The sequence below is a fragment of the Myotis myotis genome, unplaced genomic scaffold (genome assembly GCF_014108235.1).
Source record: "Myotis myotis isolate mMyoMyo1 unplaced genomic scaffold, mMyoMyo1.p scaffold_m19_p_8, whole genome shotgun sequence".
NCBI lineage: Eukaryota > Metazoa > Chordata > Mammalia > Chiroptera > Vespertilionidae > Myotis > Myotis myotis.
The window spans coordinates 51,595,454-51,612,467 of NW_023416390.1; the positions used below are offsets into that span (position 1 = coordinate 51,595,454).

General features: G+C 38.1%; 1 protein-coding gene and 1 non-coding gene across 13 annotated transcripts in view; one reads left to right on the top strand and one right to left on the bottom strand.

The window, feature by feature from the left end:
* The window catches only part of COBLL1 (cordon-bleu WH2 repeat protein like 1), a 159,775-nt gene that overhangs the window by 78,104 nt on the left and 64,657 nt on the right, over positions 1 to 17,014 (top strand). For 11 of the 12 annotated variants that reach the window (XM_036318552.1, XM_036318546.1, XM_036318548.1 and 8 more), the window contains one exon: positions 10,707 to 10,895. In XM_036318552.1, coding sequence (XP_036174445.1) covers positions 10,707 to 10,895 — 189 coding nt within the window. Of the gene's footprint in view, positions 1 to 10,706; positions 10,896 to 17,014 lie in introns of those variants that run through there. The other variant, XM_036318556.1, reaches the window with a different exon arrangement.
* LOC118662308 lies at positions 14,142 to 14,245 on the bottom strand. Its single transcript, XR_004969693.1, has one exon. It is a non-coding gene; the product is annotated as a U6 spliceosomal RNA (small nuclear RNA).

Sequence of the window (17,014 nt, forward strand, 5' to 3'; positions counted from 1 at the left end):
TGAGGCCTCCACTTTCAGTCTCTAAACAAAATTATTCTGCAGAATCTCTGTACGTCAAGAGGTGAGAGGGGCCTGGGATCATCTAGTCTGATACCTGTATTTTGTAAATGAGGGAATGGAGGACTGAAGTGATTGATTTAAGGTAACTTGAGTGGCCAGTTAGGACACTGCCATGCCTTTTGATTCCCAATACATTGTTTCCAGAAGCCCGCCTGGGAAGTAGCTAAGCCTCTGTTGGTGTGAGTGGGCATGTGCACATTTGGCTTCTGCATTCCTGTGAAAATACTACCAGGGGTTATTTAGACGGCTCTTGTCAAGATTATGGCGAGGGTTTGGTGCCATGTTCTGTGTGCTTTGGGAAAAAATTCTTTGTAAACCCTGGTTAAATGCAATGGCAACTGCCTCGTGAGATTAAATGTAGGAAAAAAAAAAAAAAAGAGCACCAGCACAGTGCTCAGCAGGAGTTTCAGTAACTGCTATTGTTTTCCCCCTCTATCACTTGGCTTTGTGCATTCATTGTTGTGGTTGTTAGTTTATTTTGTGTGAATGTTTCAGCTCCCAAAGGGACAATGTATGTAATGGTGAAGAAGCTTTAGCATCTGACAACTTAGGTTGCAATGTCCGCTCCATCTCTTACAGCTAACCCCCTTCACCTCTCTGTGCCTCAGCATCCTCACCTGGAACTTGGGGATGCATGGTCGCACTTACCTCACACAGTGCTGTGACTTGGGACAATTTTCAACACGTAGTCAGCATTCCTGGTGTTCGCTGTTGTTGTTGATAGTATAATAGTAAAATGGAATAAAAGCCAGTTGTGTTGTGAGTGTCCTTATTGGAACTTTGGGACTCGAAGGCACTAGCATTTAACACATGTTTAGTGTGATGTGAAGAACGCCCCCTGCCTCTGTATTTGGTGTGTTATGTCAAATGTACTGGAAAGGTGAGTTCCACTTTGACAAGTGAAAATGTAACACAGAATTAGGTTGTTCTTTCCTCACATTAATCATGGTCCTCATTGGGCAAGGGAAGCTACAGCCAGGACATCTGAGTTTTGACTCTCAAATGGGTTACATGGCCGTGGGGCATTCACTGAACATCTGGGCAAAGGAGGTTTCTTTCCACCCTAGAAGTCAGTCTGTCCCAGTTTAATCCCTAGTCCCACTCCCAACCCCAAATAGGCATAAGATTTAGAATCTTCCTGAGGATTGAATACTTTTACTCGTGTGGGTCTCTTTGGGCTTCTTATTCCTTTCATTGGCCACAAAATAGCTTGTGTTACAAAAGTGTTTGATACTCAGCAACCAAGTTCTTAGAGTCATATAATTCTTTTTTTAAAAAGTATATTTTATTGAATTTTTACAGAGAGGAAGGGAGAGGGATAGAGAGTTAGAAACATCAATGAGAGAGAAACATTGATCAGCTGCCTCCTACACACCCCCCACTGGAGATGTGCCCCCAACCAAGGTACATGCCCTTGACCAGAATCGAACCTGGGACCTTTCAGTCTGCAGGCCGACACTCTATCCACTGAGCCAAACCAGTTAGGACAGAGTTGTATAATTCATGGAATTGATATAACCTTCCCTTTCTACCTCCCTCAATTAAATCAACAAACATGTATGCAGTACCCTAACTCATGCCTGTTGCAGTTCCAGGTGCTAGCAGAGAATGAGGCAAGCCAGGTCCCAGCACTCAGAGAATCTTCATTCTGGAGGCTAAGGGCAAGTAATAAACAAGTAAATAAGCAACCAGGATGGTATCCGATAGTGATAAATGTGAGATCGGGAAAGTAGGGTTATGTGAAGGGTGTGCTGAGAGGGGTGACACCTCTTTTGAGTGGTTAGAGAATATCTTTATGAGGAAGAGATATTTGAGCTGAACTCTGAATGAGCTCAAGGAGAAGACAATTGGAAGATCTGTGGTTAAAGGCATTTTGGAAACAGCTGGGCAAGTCCCTCAGCTGTGAAAGGACTGGGTCTGTTTAAAGACTGGAAAGAATGCCAGTGTGAATTACGCAAGGAGTTGAAATAGGAGGGGAAGCTCCGAAGTTGGCAGATGCTAGTGGTTTCTTAGACTTTAGCACACATCAGAATCACTTGGAGGGTTGTCAAATGCGGATTGCAGGGCTCTACTCCCAGTGTTTGTGATTATATAGATCAGGGTTAGGGCCTGCGAAGTTGCATTTCTAACAAGTTCCGAGGTGCTGTTCACACTTTGAGAACACCAGGCTAGTTGATCTGTAAGCCAAGGAAAGGAATTTGAGTTTTATTTTCTATGTAATGAGAGGCCAGTGAAGGATCAAAGATATTATCTGATTTACATATGTGTGTGTGTGTATATAATTTAATTTTTATTTTATTTTTTTCCATCACCATTTATCCCCTCTATGTCCTCTTCCACACACCGCTTTCCCCACAATCACCACATTGCTTATTTACATATTTAAAAGAGCACTCTGACTGCTATCAGAAAGACTGGTTAGGAGGCTATTGGAGCCCTCTAAGCTAGAGATGTTGTCTTAACCCCTAGAGTGCCAGGGAGCATGATCGCGCGCACGCTCCTCCGGTCTTTCGCCAAAAGTGCCGGGAGCGCTATCGTGCTCCTCCTGCAGTGTCACTATTAGATGCTAGTAGTTCACTCTTTATGTGGGAAAAAAAATTTAAAAACCTTAACTCAGAATTCCTTGGCAATTTTAGCATAGTTCCTAGGATATTGGTTGGCACTCAAAGGGTGGTAGCAGAGGAACTGATGAAAAGTACACTGAGCAGGATATGTTTTACAGTTAAGAATTCACAGGACTTGATAATGTATTGGAACTAGGACATAGGGAGAAAGAGGAATCAAATCATGCCTAAGCCTTTTGCTTGAGGTAACGGGTGGTGTTTAGTGTCGTGTCATTGGCAGAGGTGGGAAGGTTACTGGGGGAGTTTTGGATGTGAATAGGCATTGGGAGTGGAGAGGAGAATCAAGAGTTTGGTTTTAAGATACCTATGGGACATCCAAATGGAGATAACCATGTGGTTATTTGTTGTAAATGTTTCCCTCCACATCCCGCATGGTTCAGGGTTCAGGATCTGGAAGAGGAGCCGCACACAAATGAAAGAGAAAAGACTAGAGATAATTTGGGAATATTGGGGGCCAGGCGGGTAAGTCCAACTCAAGAGGAAGGACTTCCACTGGTGCTCAGGCCGCACCAACCATTTTATAGTCAGAGGTAAACAAGGTAGTGGTTACCATAGTTACACAGTTCTTGTGAGTTTCACTTGTTTTTGTTCTTGTGAGTTTCACTTGTTTTGGCAACTTCTTGCACTTCACTCAGCCCATTAGCTTCCCAGATCAGATCTGGGGAGGCCATAAAGTCAAGCCTAATTATGCTTAAGAGGACAGTGCCCTCTTAGCTGGGACTTGTTTGTCAGTCCGGGGCTTAACCCTATATTGGCTCCCCACATCTCACCCTTCTTTTATTATTAAGCTACTATAATGAAAATAAAACTTAAACATCAAGAACAAAAAGCTACCATAATAAAAGTAAAATTTAAGCATTAAGAACAAAAATGTTTAAGTCCCAATTTCAATGTCCAACAGTTCTGAGCCCAAGTTTCAATGTCCGACAATTCCTTATCTGTACATGTCAACAATGATATTTCAGTTCTGGAAGGTGGACAAATGGTGGCAATGCAGGTCCAACCCTCTCTGATTTGATCCAGGGCAACCTGCAGCAACGCATAGCTGCTGACTGCTAGCATAGCAAAGTGTCGTCGGCGTCTTCCATCTCTGGATTGTTTTTCCTCTTGTCTTCATGGTTGGAGCATTCCTGATAATTCCTCTCTGTTGCAGGAATCCACATGGTCTTGGAGTTGTTTTCTGAAAATAGACAAACATATTTTCGACCAAAAGTTAATAAAGGAAATTTTACTTACGATCCTTTTTATATTTGCCCAAATGATTTTCCTTTGGCTTATTTTAACACCATGTATGTTTTTCATGGGTGTCTTGCTGTTAGCATTACAAATGAAAAAAAAATTTTTTTTCTAGATGTAAATTAGTTACAGGATATTTTTCCTTACATGGTATTTTTCCACTATGCTTAACCCTATATCGGCTCCCACAGTTATTGGGCATATAAGACAGACCTCAATAAATAGGTCAGGGTTGGAGATGTGAATTTGAGAGTCACCAACTTGTAGATGGTAATTGAAGCCATTGAGTTTGATGAAATCATCTGGGGGTGATGGCTGTGGGAGGAGAAGAGAAAGGAGCAGAGAAGGAGCTCTGGGGTGCTCCAGCATTTAGAAATCAGGCAGGGGTATGAGGGCATTAGACACTGAGGAGTGGCAGTGAAGAAAGAAGAAACTGTGTTGCCACACAAAGAAGTAGAGGGAAGAGAATCCCAAGCAGAGGGTTTGGGCAGCTGTTAAATGTGTCATTGGAACTTGGGCACTTACTCAAATGTGACCAAGATTAGACAGATAATCGCCTATTACATTGGGATACACAGGTGATTGGAGACCTTGACAAGGGAAATGTCTGTCAAGAGTCATATAATGCCTTGGGCCTCTTCTTATTGCCTTTCATTTTTGCTTATCTTTTAAAGTCACTGGATATACTAGTATTCATCCTGGTTTGATTTTAGGCTCTTGGTTGCATTCCCTCAAGCACATAGCATAATGCTATGCCCACAATTGGAACAAATTTTGTTTAATAAATTTTCTCTTGTTTTGTTTAATGAGAGAGATAGAGAAAGACTAAGCAATTGTTTTTGAGAAACTAGTCTTTACTTTACAGTTGAAATGCATAGATTAGGGGCCATCAAAACATGTCCAGTTATTTAGAAGAACTGCCTCATGGACAATTATCACAAGGCAGCTTCTGTTAGATAGTCTTCTATACTGAAAGAAGGTGGCTGTTAGATTTCCTTTTGGTTATTAAAATGTAATACTTAAAATGTCCATTTTTGTTTTGTTTTGTTAATCCTTACCTGAAGGTATTTTTTCCATTGATTTTCAGAGAGAGTGGGAGGGGGGCGGGGGGAGAAAAACATCAATGTGAAAGACACATTGATTGGGGTGAGGAGCGAACCCACAATCCAGGTACATACCATTGACCAGGAATGGAATCTGAGACCCTTGGGTGCACAATTCAATGCTCTAACCACTGAGTATACTGGCCAGGGCAAAATGCCCATTGTTTTAACACTTATAATTCCATTCTTACATTTTGTATCTAATATTTAAGCTGTATTTTTATATAGTACTTCTCTGAGTGAATCTCTAAGAATACTATATAAATACAGCAAACACATGAGATGCCATTGGACTATAGTGGCTTACTAAGGATATAATTATAACTCATGTAATTTAAAACTTTTTTTCTCAAACTAAGAAGGGGTGACTTAAATATATTTCTATTACTTTATTCCCTCTTTTCATTTAAGATGTTAATATTGACAGGATGGAGCAATGATTACCATGGACAAATGATTTTTGAAGAGTTTTGTAAATCAAATAATAAAAAGACCAATCAGTAGTAATAGCAGGATTCCAATTGAATTCTGCATTGAAATTAAGTTTTGATATTTTTAGTGTATTATTGTGTAATGTGAAATTGTACCTTATTTTTTATTATGGAAATTGAATGTAATACTGAGATAATTTTAATCAATAAAGCAATGACTTACTTAAGCCATAATTACTATGGATATGTTTTAGAGTTGAGAATTCACAGGACTTGATAATGTATTGGAACTAGGAGATAGTTCCAATATTTTTAAGGCTCGATTAAGGAATTTTTGTTCTGATCTAGAGAAATTTTCTGTCTCGAGTATCTTTTCAGTGTAACCTCTCTACCCACCCTTGTGTGAAATTTGCTATTGTTTATTGTTAAAGATAGGAGCCTCTGAGGAGTAGAAACTGATAGTCAGACTCGGCCACTGGGAAAGAAGAGTTTATGTGAAAATCCCTTGGGTAAGAGAACTAGCTCAAACATTCTTGTTTAAAAGAGTACAGGGACTTTAATGGCCATTACTGTGACTTTAAAATATTAGTGAAAACAAGTATTCTTAAGCAGTATAATTTAAGAATTATTGCATGTGGATGTGTTACTTTTTTTTTTCCTTTCTTACACTTAGATTAGATTATAACTTTTGATTATTTTCAGTGTATCTTTGACTTTGGGTGACATTTAATTTTGTTATTGCTTCAAAGTATAATCAAGAATATTGGAAGAAATGTCAGTAGATCAATCTTAAAATCCCCATTGGTGAATATTTCCAATAAGTTAACAAAATCTAAAGCTACTTAGGACTCAGGCCAAATCCAGGCCTCTACCTGGTATTCTTTTCACTCGTCTATGCTGTGTAGTCAGCAAACTTTAACTAGCTAGCCACATTCCTAACTTTCATATAAATAGATCACAGTTGGGAGCCAACATATAATTGATCCTACAGGGCTCTGCTTGTCTAAATTCTACTTTTCTTTCAAGAGCTGAGTCATACATTTCTTCTCTTTGAAATATACCTTGTTACCTGCCTCCACACTCCCGCAGAGCTAGTTTGAGCTTGCTCTCATTGCTCTGAATTTTCAGAATTACCCATTCTTTGCTTTGTATTCATTATTTAATTACTTAAACATTACATCTTCCCCATGATTTCTAGTTCATTGTGGAAGGATCTTGGTCTGATTCAAATATGCTTTCTAATTTTTAAGACCCAGGGTAACAAATGTTTTATTATTTCAAGTAATGCTAGGGAACATTAAAGATGTTCTTAACAGAAGTTCTATGTAAATAATATTTCAACTGGTGCTTTGTTATGCTGTGTGTTGTGTTTTTGTTTTTTGTTTTTAAGTAGACTTAACTTTAGTAATTAGAGATGGGTTTTCATCACAGATTCAAAGAACCTTAGGAAATGAGACAGTCCCACATACATAGAACATTAAAACTGTGAGTCAGAGTAGTTCATTGCAGTGTGCCTTAGACAGGGAAGACAGTCCAAGAAATCGTGACTCAATCTGGACCTATAAAGGCAGAGACGATGGGGAGGGCATTCAGGTGCAGACCAGGATGAGCAACACTTGGAGCTGGCAAGGTGCCTGGAATGATGAAAGCAGGCTATAGGAAGGCCATGGTGACAGGAGGAGGTACCTGTCAGACCTTCCTTCACTGCCATCCTTTTGAAAGCCAAGTTCACTGTGGACAGAGTTGTTCCTGATGCTCCACCTCCCTGCCTGTGCAGCTGGGCTTCTCTCCTGGCTTTTGCTAGGAACTCTTTCAAAGCACTAAAGTTCCCAGTTATCCCATGCTAATAAATCCAGTGTGTATTTTTTAAAATATGTTTTTATTGATTTCAGAGAGGAAGGGAGAGGGAGAGATAGAAACATCAATGATCAGCTGCCTCCTTCTTGCCCCCTACTGGGGATCAAGCCTAAAACCTGGGCATGTGCCCTGACCGGAAATCAAACTGTGACCTCCTGTTTCATAGGTCAACGCTCAATCACTGAGCCATGCCAGTTGTCTCAGTATATATTTTTTAATACTTATCTTTAAAAAAAAATAGAATCAATTATTTTAAAAGTCCAACACAAGTAATCCTGATATAAAAATTCATTTTCTTCCTTGGTGGTAAGAACTTTTTTCCTTCTCAATTATATGCCTAAGTATCTCATCTTTTGTGGATAGTATTCATTGAGTTCATTCATTCAGTAAATATGAGTGGCTCCTATGTGGCAGGCATTGTCCACTTTTGCAAACATGTGACACCAGGTAGTAGAGACAAGTCCCTACTCTTTAATGGAAGGAGATAAACCAGGATGTCCCTTGCTGATAAGCCCTAAGGCAAAAAGTAAAGCCCATAAATAGAGGTGTTATCTTAAGGTCAGGAGGAACCTTGTAGGGGGTCCTGAATCAGGAATGTTCTAGGTGTTTCCAAGGAAAAGGTAAGAGTCATAAGATTGGAGTGCAGTGAGCCTAGGGAGAATGTGGGAGCGAGAAGACTGGAGAGGCCAGAGGACAAGGGGGTACACATGACAGGACTCTAGATGCTGTTCTGGGTGCGGTCTGAAGACTTGGGAGGGTGTGAGAAGTGCCGTGATCTGACTTACACTTTAAAAGAATCACTCCAGCTGCTGGGCTGGGACATGGAGAACAGAGTGCAATGTGACAACATTGGGAGCAGGGAGGCTTAGCAGCTTGAACAGAGGTGTTTGGGGAACAAGGCAGTTGGTGGATTCTGGGCCTATTTATGATACAGTAAAGAACTGGAGAAATTTATCTATGGGTTGTATTGCATGTATATGAAAGAGGCTATTTTTGGCCCAAGCAACTGAAAGCATTGTGACTTACTGAGATGGGAAGACTTGGAGCGGAAAAGATTTGGTTTGGAGAATCTGGAAAGAGGAATTGGAAGTTAAATTAAGTTGGAGACTCATTAGTCATCTGAGTCCCTTTACTTTCCTCTGCCTGAAATATCAGTTATTTCTTATCTTTTCCTGTGTTTCTATTCATTCCCCCAAACTCAACTGTTCCCCTCCTGTAAAACATTTCTGGGTTCTTAAGAAAGTTTCTCTTCCTATGAGCTTTAGCAGTACCATTTGCATACCTTCTTATATGAGAGCAGTCATCAAACTTTATTGTAATTTTATACATATCTGACCGTCCTTTTGGATCACAAACCCTTTAGGGGTAGGATCTGGGTCATATTGCTATTGGAAAGGGGACCTGGTCCTTAGTGTGTCTGCCTAGGGACAGGCTGGTAGTGTGTGGATTCTTGACTTTGTGCAGAAAAAATTTCACAGCACAAATCCAGGTGAATTTTAGAGGACGTTTATTAACACTGGGGACAGTGAAACAAGGAAGGGCCTAGGGCAGTGGTTCTCAACCTTCCTACTGCCGCGACCCTTTAATACAGTTCCTATGTTGTGGTGATCCCCAATTTCATTGTTACAAATTGAACATAATTAAAGCATAGTGATTAATCACAAAACAATATGTAATTATATATGTGTTTTCTGATGGGCTTAGGCGACCCCAGTGAAAGGGTTGTTCAACTCCCAAAGAGGTCGCAACCCACAGGTTGAGAACCGCTGGCCTAGGGTTACAGGAGAGGGACTAGGCAAGGAAATGAGCTTAGGCTGAGCTGCTTTGGCTCACTAAGAAGTCAGAGAAAAGGGGGCCTTGGGACAGGTCCAGGGGGTTAGGGAAGATAGGATTTACTAGGTGGCTGCAAACTGCTTGTTGAGTTATGTGTCTCAGTTTCCCTATTCCTCTTGCCAAGGAATCTTCCTAGCTTCTTACTATCCTGCCTCAATATTGACTTTACATCCCCAGTGCTTAGCTGAGTCTGCCACATGATTGTGACAAGATAAATGTTTGCGAATATGTGAATGGTCAATGTCTGCAGATTAAAAATGTTTTGAAATTGGTTCAAGTTTTTCTTCATATAGATTTTTATGAACTTATTCTATTTATTGTAACACTTTTAAATATTTATTTCAAATCTTTTCTAAAGTTCAATATATCTTTCAATTATACTCCAAGGCCTATTATTTTAGAAAATTAATAGATGTAGGAACCTCACTTCCGTTTTTTTCATGATGCTGAGTGCGTAAAGGTGGTTGTATTTGTGAGACCTTAAATTTTGAAAATACTGAAGACTTGGATGTTATGTAGTTACTAACAAAGAAGCCCTTTTACTTGTTTGATTTGTATTGTTGCCTAGAAAATGGGGAGTGAGAGGAATTAAAATTTTATATTTTTCCTGAATGGAAAGCAGTAGTAGTTGTTTTTCCAAAAGCAATCAGCCTTTTATAAAGGTAACATTTTAAAAAACTCTAAGTTGAAGTACTTTAAAAAGTATATGTGTCATTACTTATAGTTACTTTATATTTATATTTCACTTTTTCAACCCATCAAATCATTGAATTGGCCATGTGAATTTTTTCATGATCTATACTACCTATTTCTGTTGCAAATCTGTTAAAGGCTTATTCTAGTAAGTGGCACTGAAATATATTTACTCAAATAATTATTTGTAATATTTTTCATTGAAACAGCAATATAATTTATCAAATAACCAATCAGACTTTATTGGTTATTGCTAAGTGCAGTGGGAAATACAACATGTTTTAGAAAAATATGTTACACTTATGGAATCGGTTATATGCAATCTATAGGGAGAGCCTGTGTAAGGGGCAGGAGGGAGAAGGTTTCAGCTGGACTTTAAAGGGTAGGTAGGGTTTATCTGGATAGAGAGGTAGAAGACACAATTGGAAACAAATAGAATGAAAGGCACAAAGTTAAGAGCTATTATGAGTATGTGATGCAGATACTGATCTCCACCCAGAGACAGTATAATTTATCTCATCAAAGAAAATGGTATACTTTTGCTTTGCTATAGTAAGCACACATTAATTGAGTTAATGGAGGCAAATATCAATCTCCTCATTATTATTTTGTTTCTTTTTATTACCAAGTAATATAGGCAGATTGTTGAGAACAACAACAAAAAAAGTGCTGGCAAAAAAGGCAAAAAAAAAAAAATCCTTATTTTCATTATTCTTATTAAACTAAGTTAACATTTTGGTGCATTTTTTTTTTCTAGATGTGAAAAACATATATGCACACACATTTTGTGTTTTTATTAAATTAGACCACATTAGAAATTTACTTTGAAAATACATATATTTCATTTTCTGCCATTGTTTTTATTTTAGGAGAAAACCCAAAGCCAAGGCACCCCTTCCTCCAGCTGAGACCAAAAACCTTGATGCCTCTCCAGTTGATGATGCTGTAGAATCCTTCGCTTTCGTCATGGAACAGAAAGAAAGTATGATAGATAAAGACATTGAACTCACAGTGGTTCTACCTGGGGACATTATCAAATCTACAACTGTTCATGGCAGGTATGCTGGAGCTAGCAAAACGCCAGGACTTCCTTTCTGCTATCATTCAAACCCTCTACTGTATATTTCTTGATTTTTTTTCTTTGACAAAATACTTCATCACTCAGTTTGGTTATTTAAAAAATGCTAAAAGTATTATCTTTTTTCTAACAATGTTTTGATATCAGTACTATGAATTACACCATCCCAGTCAACTGACTCTTAAAATTTTGAACTATTTTATAGTTGTTAGTCATTTAGTATGTTTTTTTTAAAAAATAGCCTTTCCCAGAGGAACAGTTCTCAGTTGTATTGATTTTCTAAGTCAGACTTAGAAAAGCAAGCCAGTGACCCATAAAAAAACCCTTTCTCTTCCTCTCCAAATTATGCTTTTTCTTTTAAGCTATTTCCCTGGATTTGATTTTGCAGAAGTTACTAACTACTTTTAAAATGTAATGATCTCCTATTTATCAAAACAGATAAATCTATCTGTGAAACAAGCAGTATTTTTTTATACCCCTGAATGGCTAATTAATTCCTAAAACTGTGGATAAATTTGCTAGCCATATAAAACTAAACTGTAACCCAGCAAGAAGTGAAGATGTGATTTAGGAAACTGACATTTTTAATACCTATATAATAGTTGGAAAAATGGAATAAAACCAAGTGTAATTTTCCATTTCGTTTTTAAGTGGAAAGTTACGTGAGTTGTATGCTTGGTCTTGTTCCACCTTTCACCTTTAACCACTGTTTGTTATCAGGAACCCTGTTTTAGAATTTAAGCAGTTTTGATCTTAGTAGTGTGTGTGTGTGTGTGTGTGTGTGTCTGTGGACCAAAAGAATAAGTAAGCAACATATTGGGCATTGCATTCTTACAATGTGGTTTAGACGAAACTCATTCAGTAGAACCTTAATCTTAAAATTTATCATCAAGGCTATGCATAACTTTACAAATTATTGAGAGTACATGAAAATAGAAAAGTTCAGCATTGGCAAACAATACTCTGTTGAGTATTAAATTCTCATTAAATGTAATTAAGTTGCATTTTGCCAATTATTTTGTATTAAAAACAGTTTGGGAGATCACACATTGAACCATATTAAGGAGGTTGAAAAACCTGTAACTTCTACCTCAGATGCAGGTGATCACCTGCAGGTTGAGCCTCTTCTGGGTGCGAAGGTGTCCTGCAAGTTAGAGACAATGGCCATCATCTTCAATCCTTGAAACAATACCGTTACCCTGGTTTTAAAATAATGACAATGGATGTGGCTGGGGATAATAAAGGCAATTCCTCTTTTTTTTCTTCTTCTGAATTTAAAGTAAGTTTTAAAAAGTCAGCATTTTTCTTGGTTCTTCACTGATGCTGACAGGTAGCAATAGCTTCATTATCAGCACTCCAAAATTTCTTTCCGGATGCACCTCTCAGGTGTTTATTTTGTCATCTTCTCTGCTATCAGTCTTCTGCATCCTTTAGATTTTTTTTTTTTAAGTTCAGTGACTTTAGTATTAGTATCATGGTTTTCCTCTCTCTCCTGTCTACCATTATAATTCTTGTAGCCTTTTCCACATGCTACCCTAAGCCAACTTTTCTTCTGTTTCCTTAACTCTGGGTATCTACACCCATAGTCCACCACCCCTCCCCCAGGATGGTGGTATTTCAACATGGAAAGCTGTCCCATTACTGTAATCTTAGGGTCCCTCTTTGAATACAACCTTTTTGACATCTGGGTTATCCACTTCTCTTTCTTAGTTATTTGTTCTTCATCCTCCTTATTTAGTCTAATTTATGACTGCTTTTCAGGTTGCTGCATTTTCTTCATATTTAACTTGGATTCTGCAATAGTCATTTCCATTACCTTTGTGTTTACAGGGGCTGTAGATTTTCCTCTCTTTTCTCATCTTCCAGCAGGTTTGCCTTCCCAGTCCCTAAATCTGAGTACTTTTCATCAATCACCTTTTTATTTCTGGGCTGCCAACTCTTGTTGAATTGCCTCAGTTTTCTTATCTATAAAAATGTTTTATAACTGAGTCATTAGGATTAAATGAAATACCATCAGTGCCTGGCACATACTGGCTTCTTTTATTTTCTATTGAGAACTTCTTTCCTTAACCCTGAGCTCTCTCTGCTTACCCTCCACCCTCAGATTACTCTAACCACCCCTCTGTTTGTGGCACTATCCTTTGTTGTTGTTAATCCTCACCTGAGGATATTTTCCATGGATTTTTTAGAGAGAGTGAAAGGGAGGGAGAGTGACACACAGAGAGAAACATCAATGTGAGAGAGACACATTGATTGGTGATTGGTTGCCTCCTGCATGCACCCCAACCTGTGCCAGGGATCTAACCTGCAACTGACCAGAATCGAACCTGAGACCCTTCAGTCCTCGGGCCAATGCTCTATCCACTGAGCCAAACCAGTTAATGCTGTGGCACTATCTTTGATATTAAACACACACACACACACACACACACACACTGTGCAGGGATAGTAATTCAATACCAAATTAAAGAAGTGTAAACCTCATTGTCTCTTCCAAAATTAAATAGGCTTTTCCTTCACTACTCCCCTTTAAACATCTTGAACTTCAGCCTCATGACTCTTGTTTTACAGATACTCTATGTTTTCCACCTGCACGCCTTTTTGAAAGTTTTTTTCATGTGGAGTACTGTACCACCCACATTTTTTTCCAGTTAGTTTATATAACTTTTATATCAAGGCTCTCTGATCTCCCCAGATTGAACTGTTACCTATGACTTTCAAACTATTTTGACACTTTATATACTATTGATGGTGATCATATATTGTTCTATGCTGTAATTAGTATATGTGTCATATCTTCTTGAATAAACCATAAGATACATGTGGACAATATTACTTTTCTTCATAGTGCTTAGCACATATTTATGCAATGTAATTGCCATTTAATAAATTCATTAAAATGATTATTGTTTCCCTAATCCTTTATATGGAGACAGAGGTAGCAACTTAAATGGTATGCCTTGAAGAGATAGTTAGATGGGCTCTGGTTGCTTTCCCAGGTTCTTCTCACAAAGACATTTTCTCCAAGTAGAGAGCAAGGCAAGAATACCCCAAATGAAAATGCCCCAAATGCTGATTGCTTTTTAAATTTTGTTTAAGGTTGCAAATGTTTTCTGAGAGTAGAATTTGTTCATATCAGTGTTTTCTTTTGAATATTTTTTAAATTGCAGTTGATATACAATGTTATATTAGTTTCAGGTGCAAAACCCTGTGATTAGCCATTTGTATAAAAGTGTGGAACACAACGAATTTGCGTGTCATTCTTGTGCAGCAGACATGTTAATCTTTGCGTTATTCAAATTTTAGTATGTGTTCTGCCAAAGTGAGCACCATATTGGTGTTCTTAAGAGGGGGTTTGATTTAGAGACTTTGTTCCTAATATATAATAATAAAAGCATAATATGCTAATTAGACTGGACAGCCGAACAACCTTCCAGAAGTCATTCTGGACGTCCTTCCAGATGAAGCCACAGCGGTGGGGACCAAGGCAGAGTGGTTAGGGGTGATCAGACAGGCAGGCAAACAATTAGGGGTGATAAGGCAGGCAAGCAGGTGAGCGCTTAGGAGCCAGTGGTCCCAGATTGCAAGAGGGATGTCGGACTGAGGGACTCCCCCCACCACTGTGCATGAATTTTGTGCACCAGGCCTCTAGTAGTTTCTTAATTCAGAAATGACAACTTGTAGATGCTATGACTAATTTTTTAATATCGTTTATTATTATAAGTGGTTGTGTGAGTTAGAATATTTTAGGAGTTTGATTCTGGATTTATTGGGGGTATTCTAGATACTTTAGAGTGTGATTTGGGGTATTTTAAGACTTTTATTTGGGGTATCTTGAATATTGCAGCTACTGCTGGCCCATTGTTTGGAAAAAAAAACAAACCCTCAATATTGAGTGATGACAACAACAAAAATGCTCAAATAGATAAATATAGTCTATTTCTGAAAAAAATGTTAGCTATCTAATATGAAGCCCCATGACATAGATTATAATTTAAATTTCTTCCTGGCTTTGTTACTATAAATGGAAAAGGAAACATTTCAACAGTATGATGCAGGAATTGGTTGGCAGGGACTAGGGAAGAGGAATTTTAAATAAGTTTTAAACGCATAAGGTTTTCTTTGATAAGCGTTTCTCCCGTCACTGTGAAGGATCTTTAATATAAACTTTTGAGAACGTCTTTTCTGAATTTGTTTAAATATTCCTTGCATATTATATTTATTTTAATGGTATACCTATGAATTTCCTTTGAAGAATAGTATCAACATTACACTAAAATAAATATTTAGAAAACATACATGCTTCATTTAACGTTTTAGAATTTTTTTTCCAAAATATATTGTTGGGGAAAATTTTTAGAAAGTCCCTGTGTCATCTTATGTAAACCACACAGAGGTGTGCTCAGAATGTTCCATCTGTGAGAATGTGAATGCCCAGCATTAGCTTTGGGAGAATCCACTTATTTGTACATTGAGTTTTTTGTTTTTTTTGTGTTTTTTTTTTTTTACCAAAGAGCTTATTCAGATTAGGGAACACAATAAGGTTAGAGGTGATAATAGACTTTATGCTTAGGAGAAAATTAAAAACTTGTTATCTTGAATTAGGTTGTCAGTCTTCTGCTGGCTTACCAATCTTTTGGTACTAGAGCTTAGTGATACTGCTGCTTTAATGACCAAGAGTCACCCTGTGTCTGCCGTCTTGCCTTTGCAATCCTTTGCTTACACTGAGGGTGGCTACTGTGCCACCCTAAAATCTCTTGGGCATTTCTATGTATCTTGACATCAAGGGTGATTAGGTTGAAGGATCTCAGGAGCTAAACTGTTTTAGACACTAGAGAGAACAAGGAACTATGTGGGTACATGTTTATATCACCCTAGGTCCTACCTTATAGTCAGGTGTCTGCCCAGTATGTGATCATTCCTCACTGAATAACTATTCATTCCTTTTTCCTCTTTTCTCTTTCTCTGGGACAATTTTAAATAAATTTCAATTTAGGAAACTTGATAAAAGATTGACATTAATCTCTGTTAGCCTACAGGAGAGCATTCTACGGCCACACTGGCACACTCTCTCCTACAAGAGGGAGTAGAAGTAGCACAGTGCAAAACAGGAGGAGGTTTCTCTCTTTTATGCTCCTACCATGAAGAGGGATTTGCTTCACTTTGAGCAAATCTGAGGATGCCACGAATGAAACACAAAGAAAGAAAGCATAGAACTTGAAGTTAGAAATCGCAGGTATGGTTGATTCCATATCTTGTTCTGTGACTTCAAGCAAGTCACCTTAACTCTCTGGCCTTTGCCTATAAAATGACCTGGAGATATGTTGCACATGACTTGTGACCTGATTAGCTTGTTCAGTAGCACTGTTTGATAGTAAATTGAGACTAATACTTACAAGGTCTTGACTGGCACCTCTGAGTCAAATGAGCTGAAGAGCATTTTACATGGAGTAGAGTGCCACCTATTGGAAAAAAGCAGACTTTGAAAAATTACAAGGTGATACTAAAACAGTGTGGGTCATTTTTTGTTTAACATGTCCTTGAACTCATTACTAATTAGGTGGGTTAGCATAAGATGGATAAACATCAGTAACAATAGGGAATGTTCTAAAAATCTTCATACTATCATTTTTAAGTATAATTGGGTTGTCAGTATGCATTTATACGGGACAGATTAAACCAATTCAACTCAATTGTTTTGAGGATTTATTGAAAGTGTGTAAAATATTTTATTAGATATTGGGGCAGATTTAAAGAATCATAATAAGGAATACTTTTATTCATAGAGTTCACCCTGTTATCAGATGCTTGAAATTCATCTATTCATGATAAGTACTTATCATCATGCATCCTCATTTTCCTATGACAGTTCCTATTTGTACTTATTATCCCAGAGTAATTACTAATAGTGCCCCTTTCACTCTCAGGTGTCCCAGACTGAATGATAAATTACATAGCCACCCTATTGGTAAGTGACTTTGCTTAAACACCTCCAGGGTTTGGAAATTCACCAAGGCAGGTGTTTGTACATCTTGCTAATCTGAAAGCTCTTTGGTGAACCATCACCTGAATTTTTGATACCCAATGAATGGGATCTTT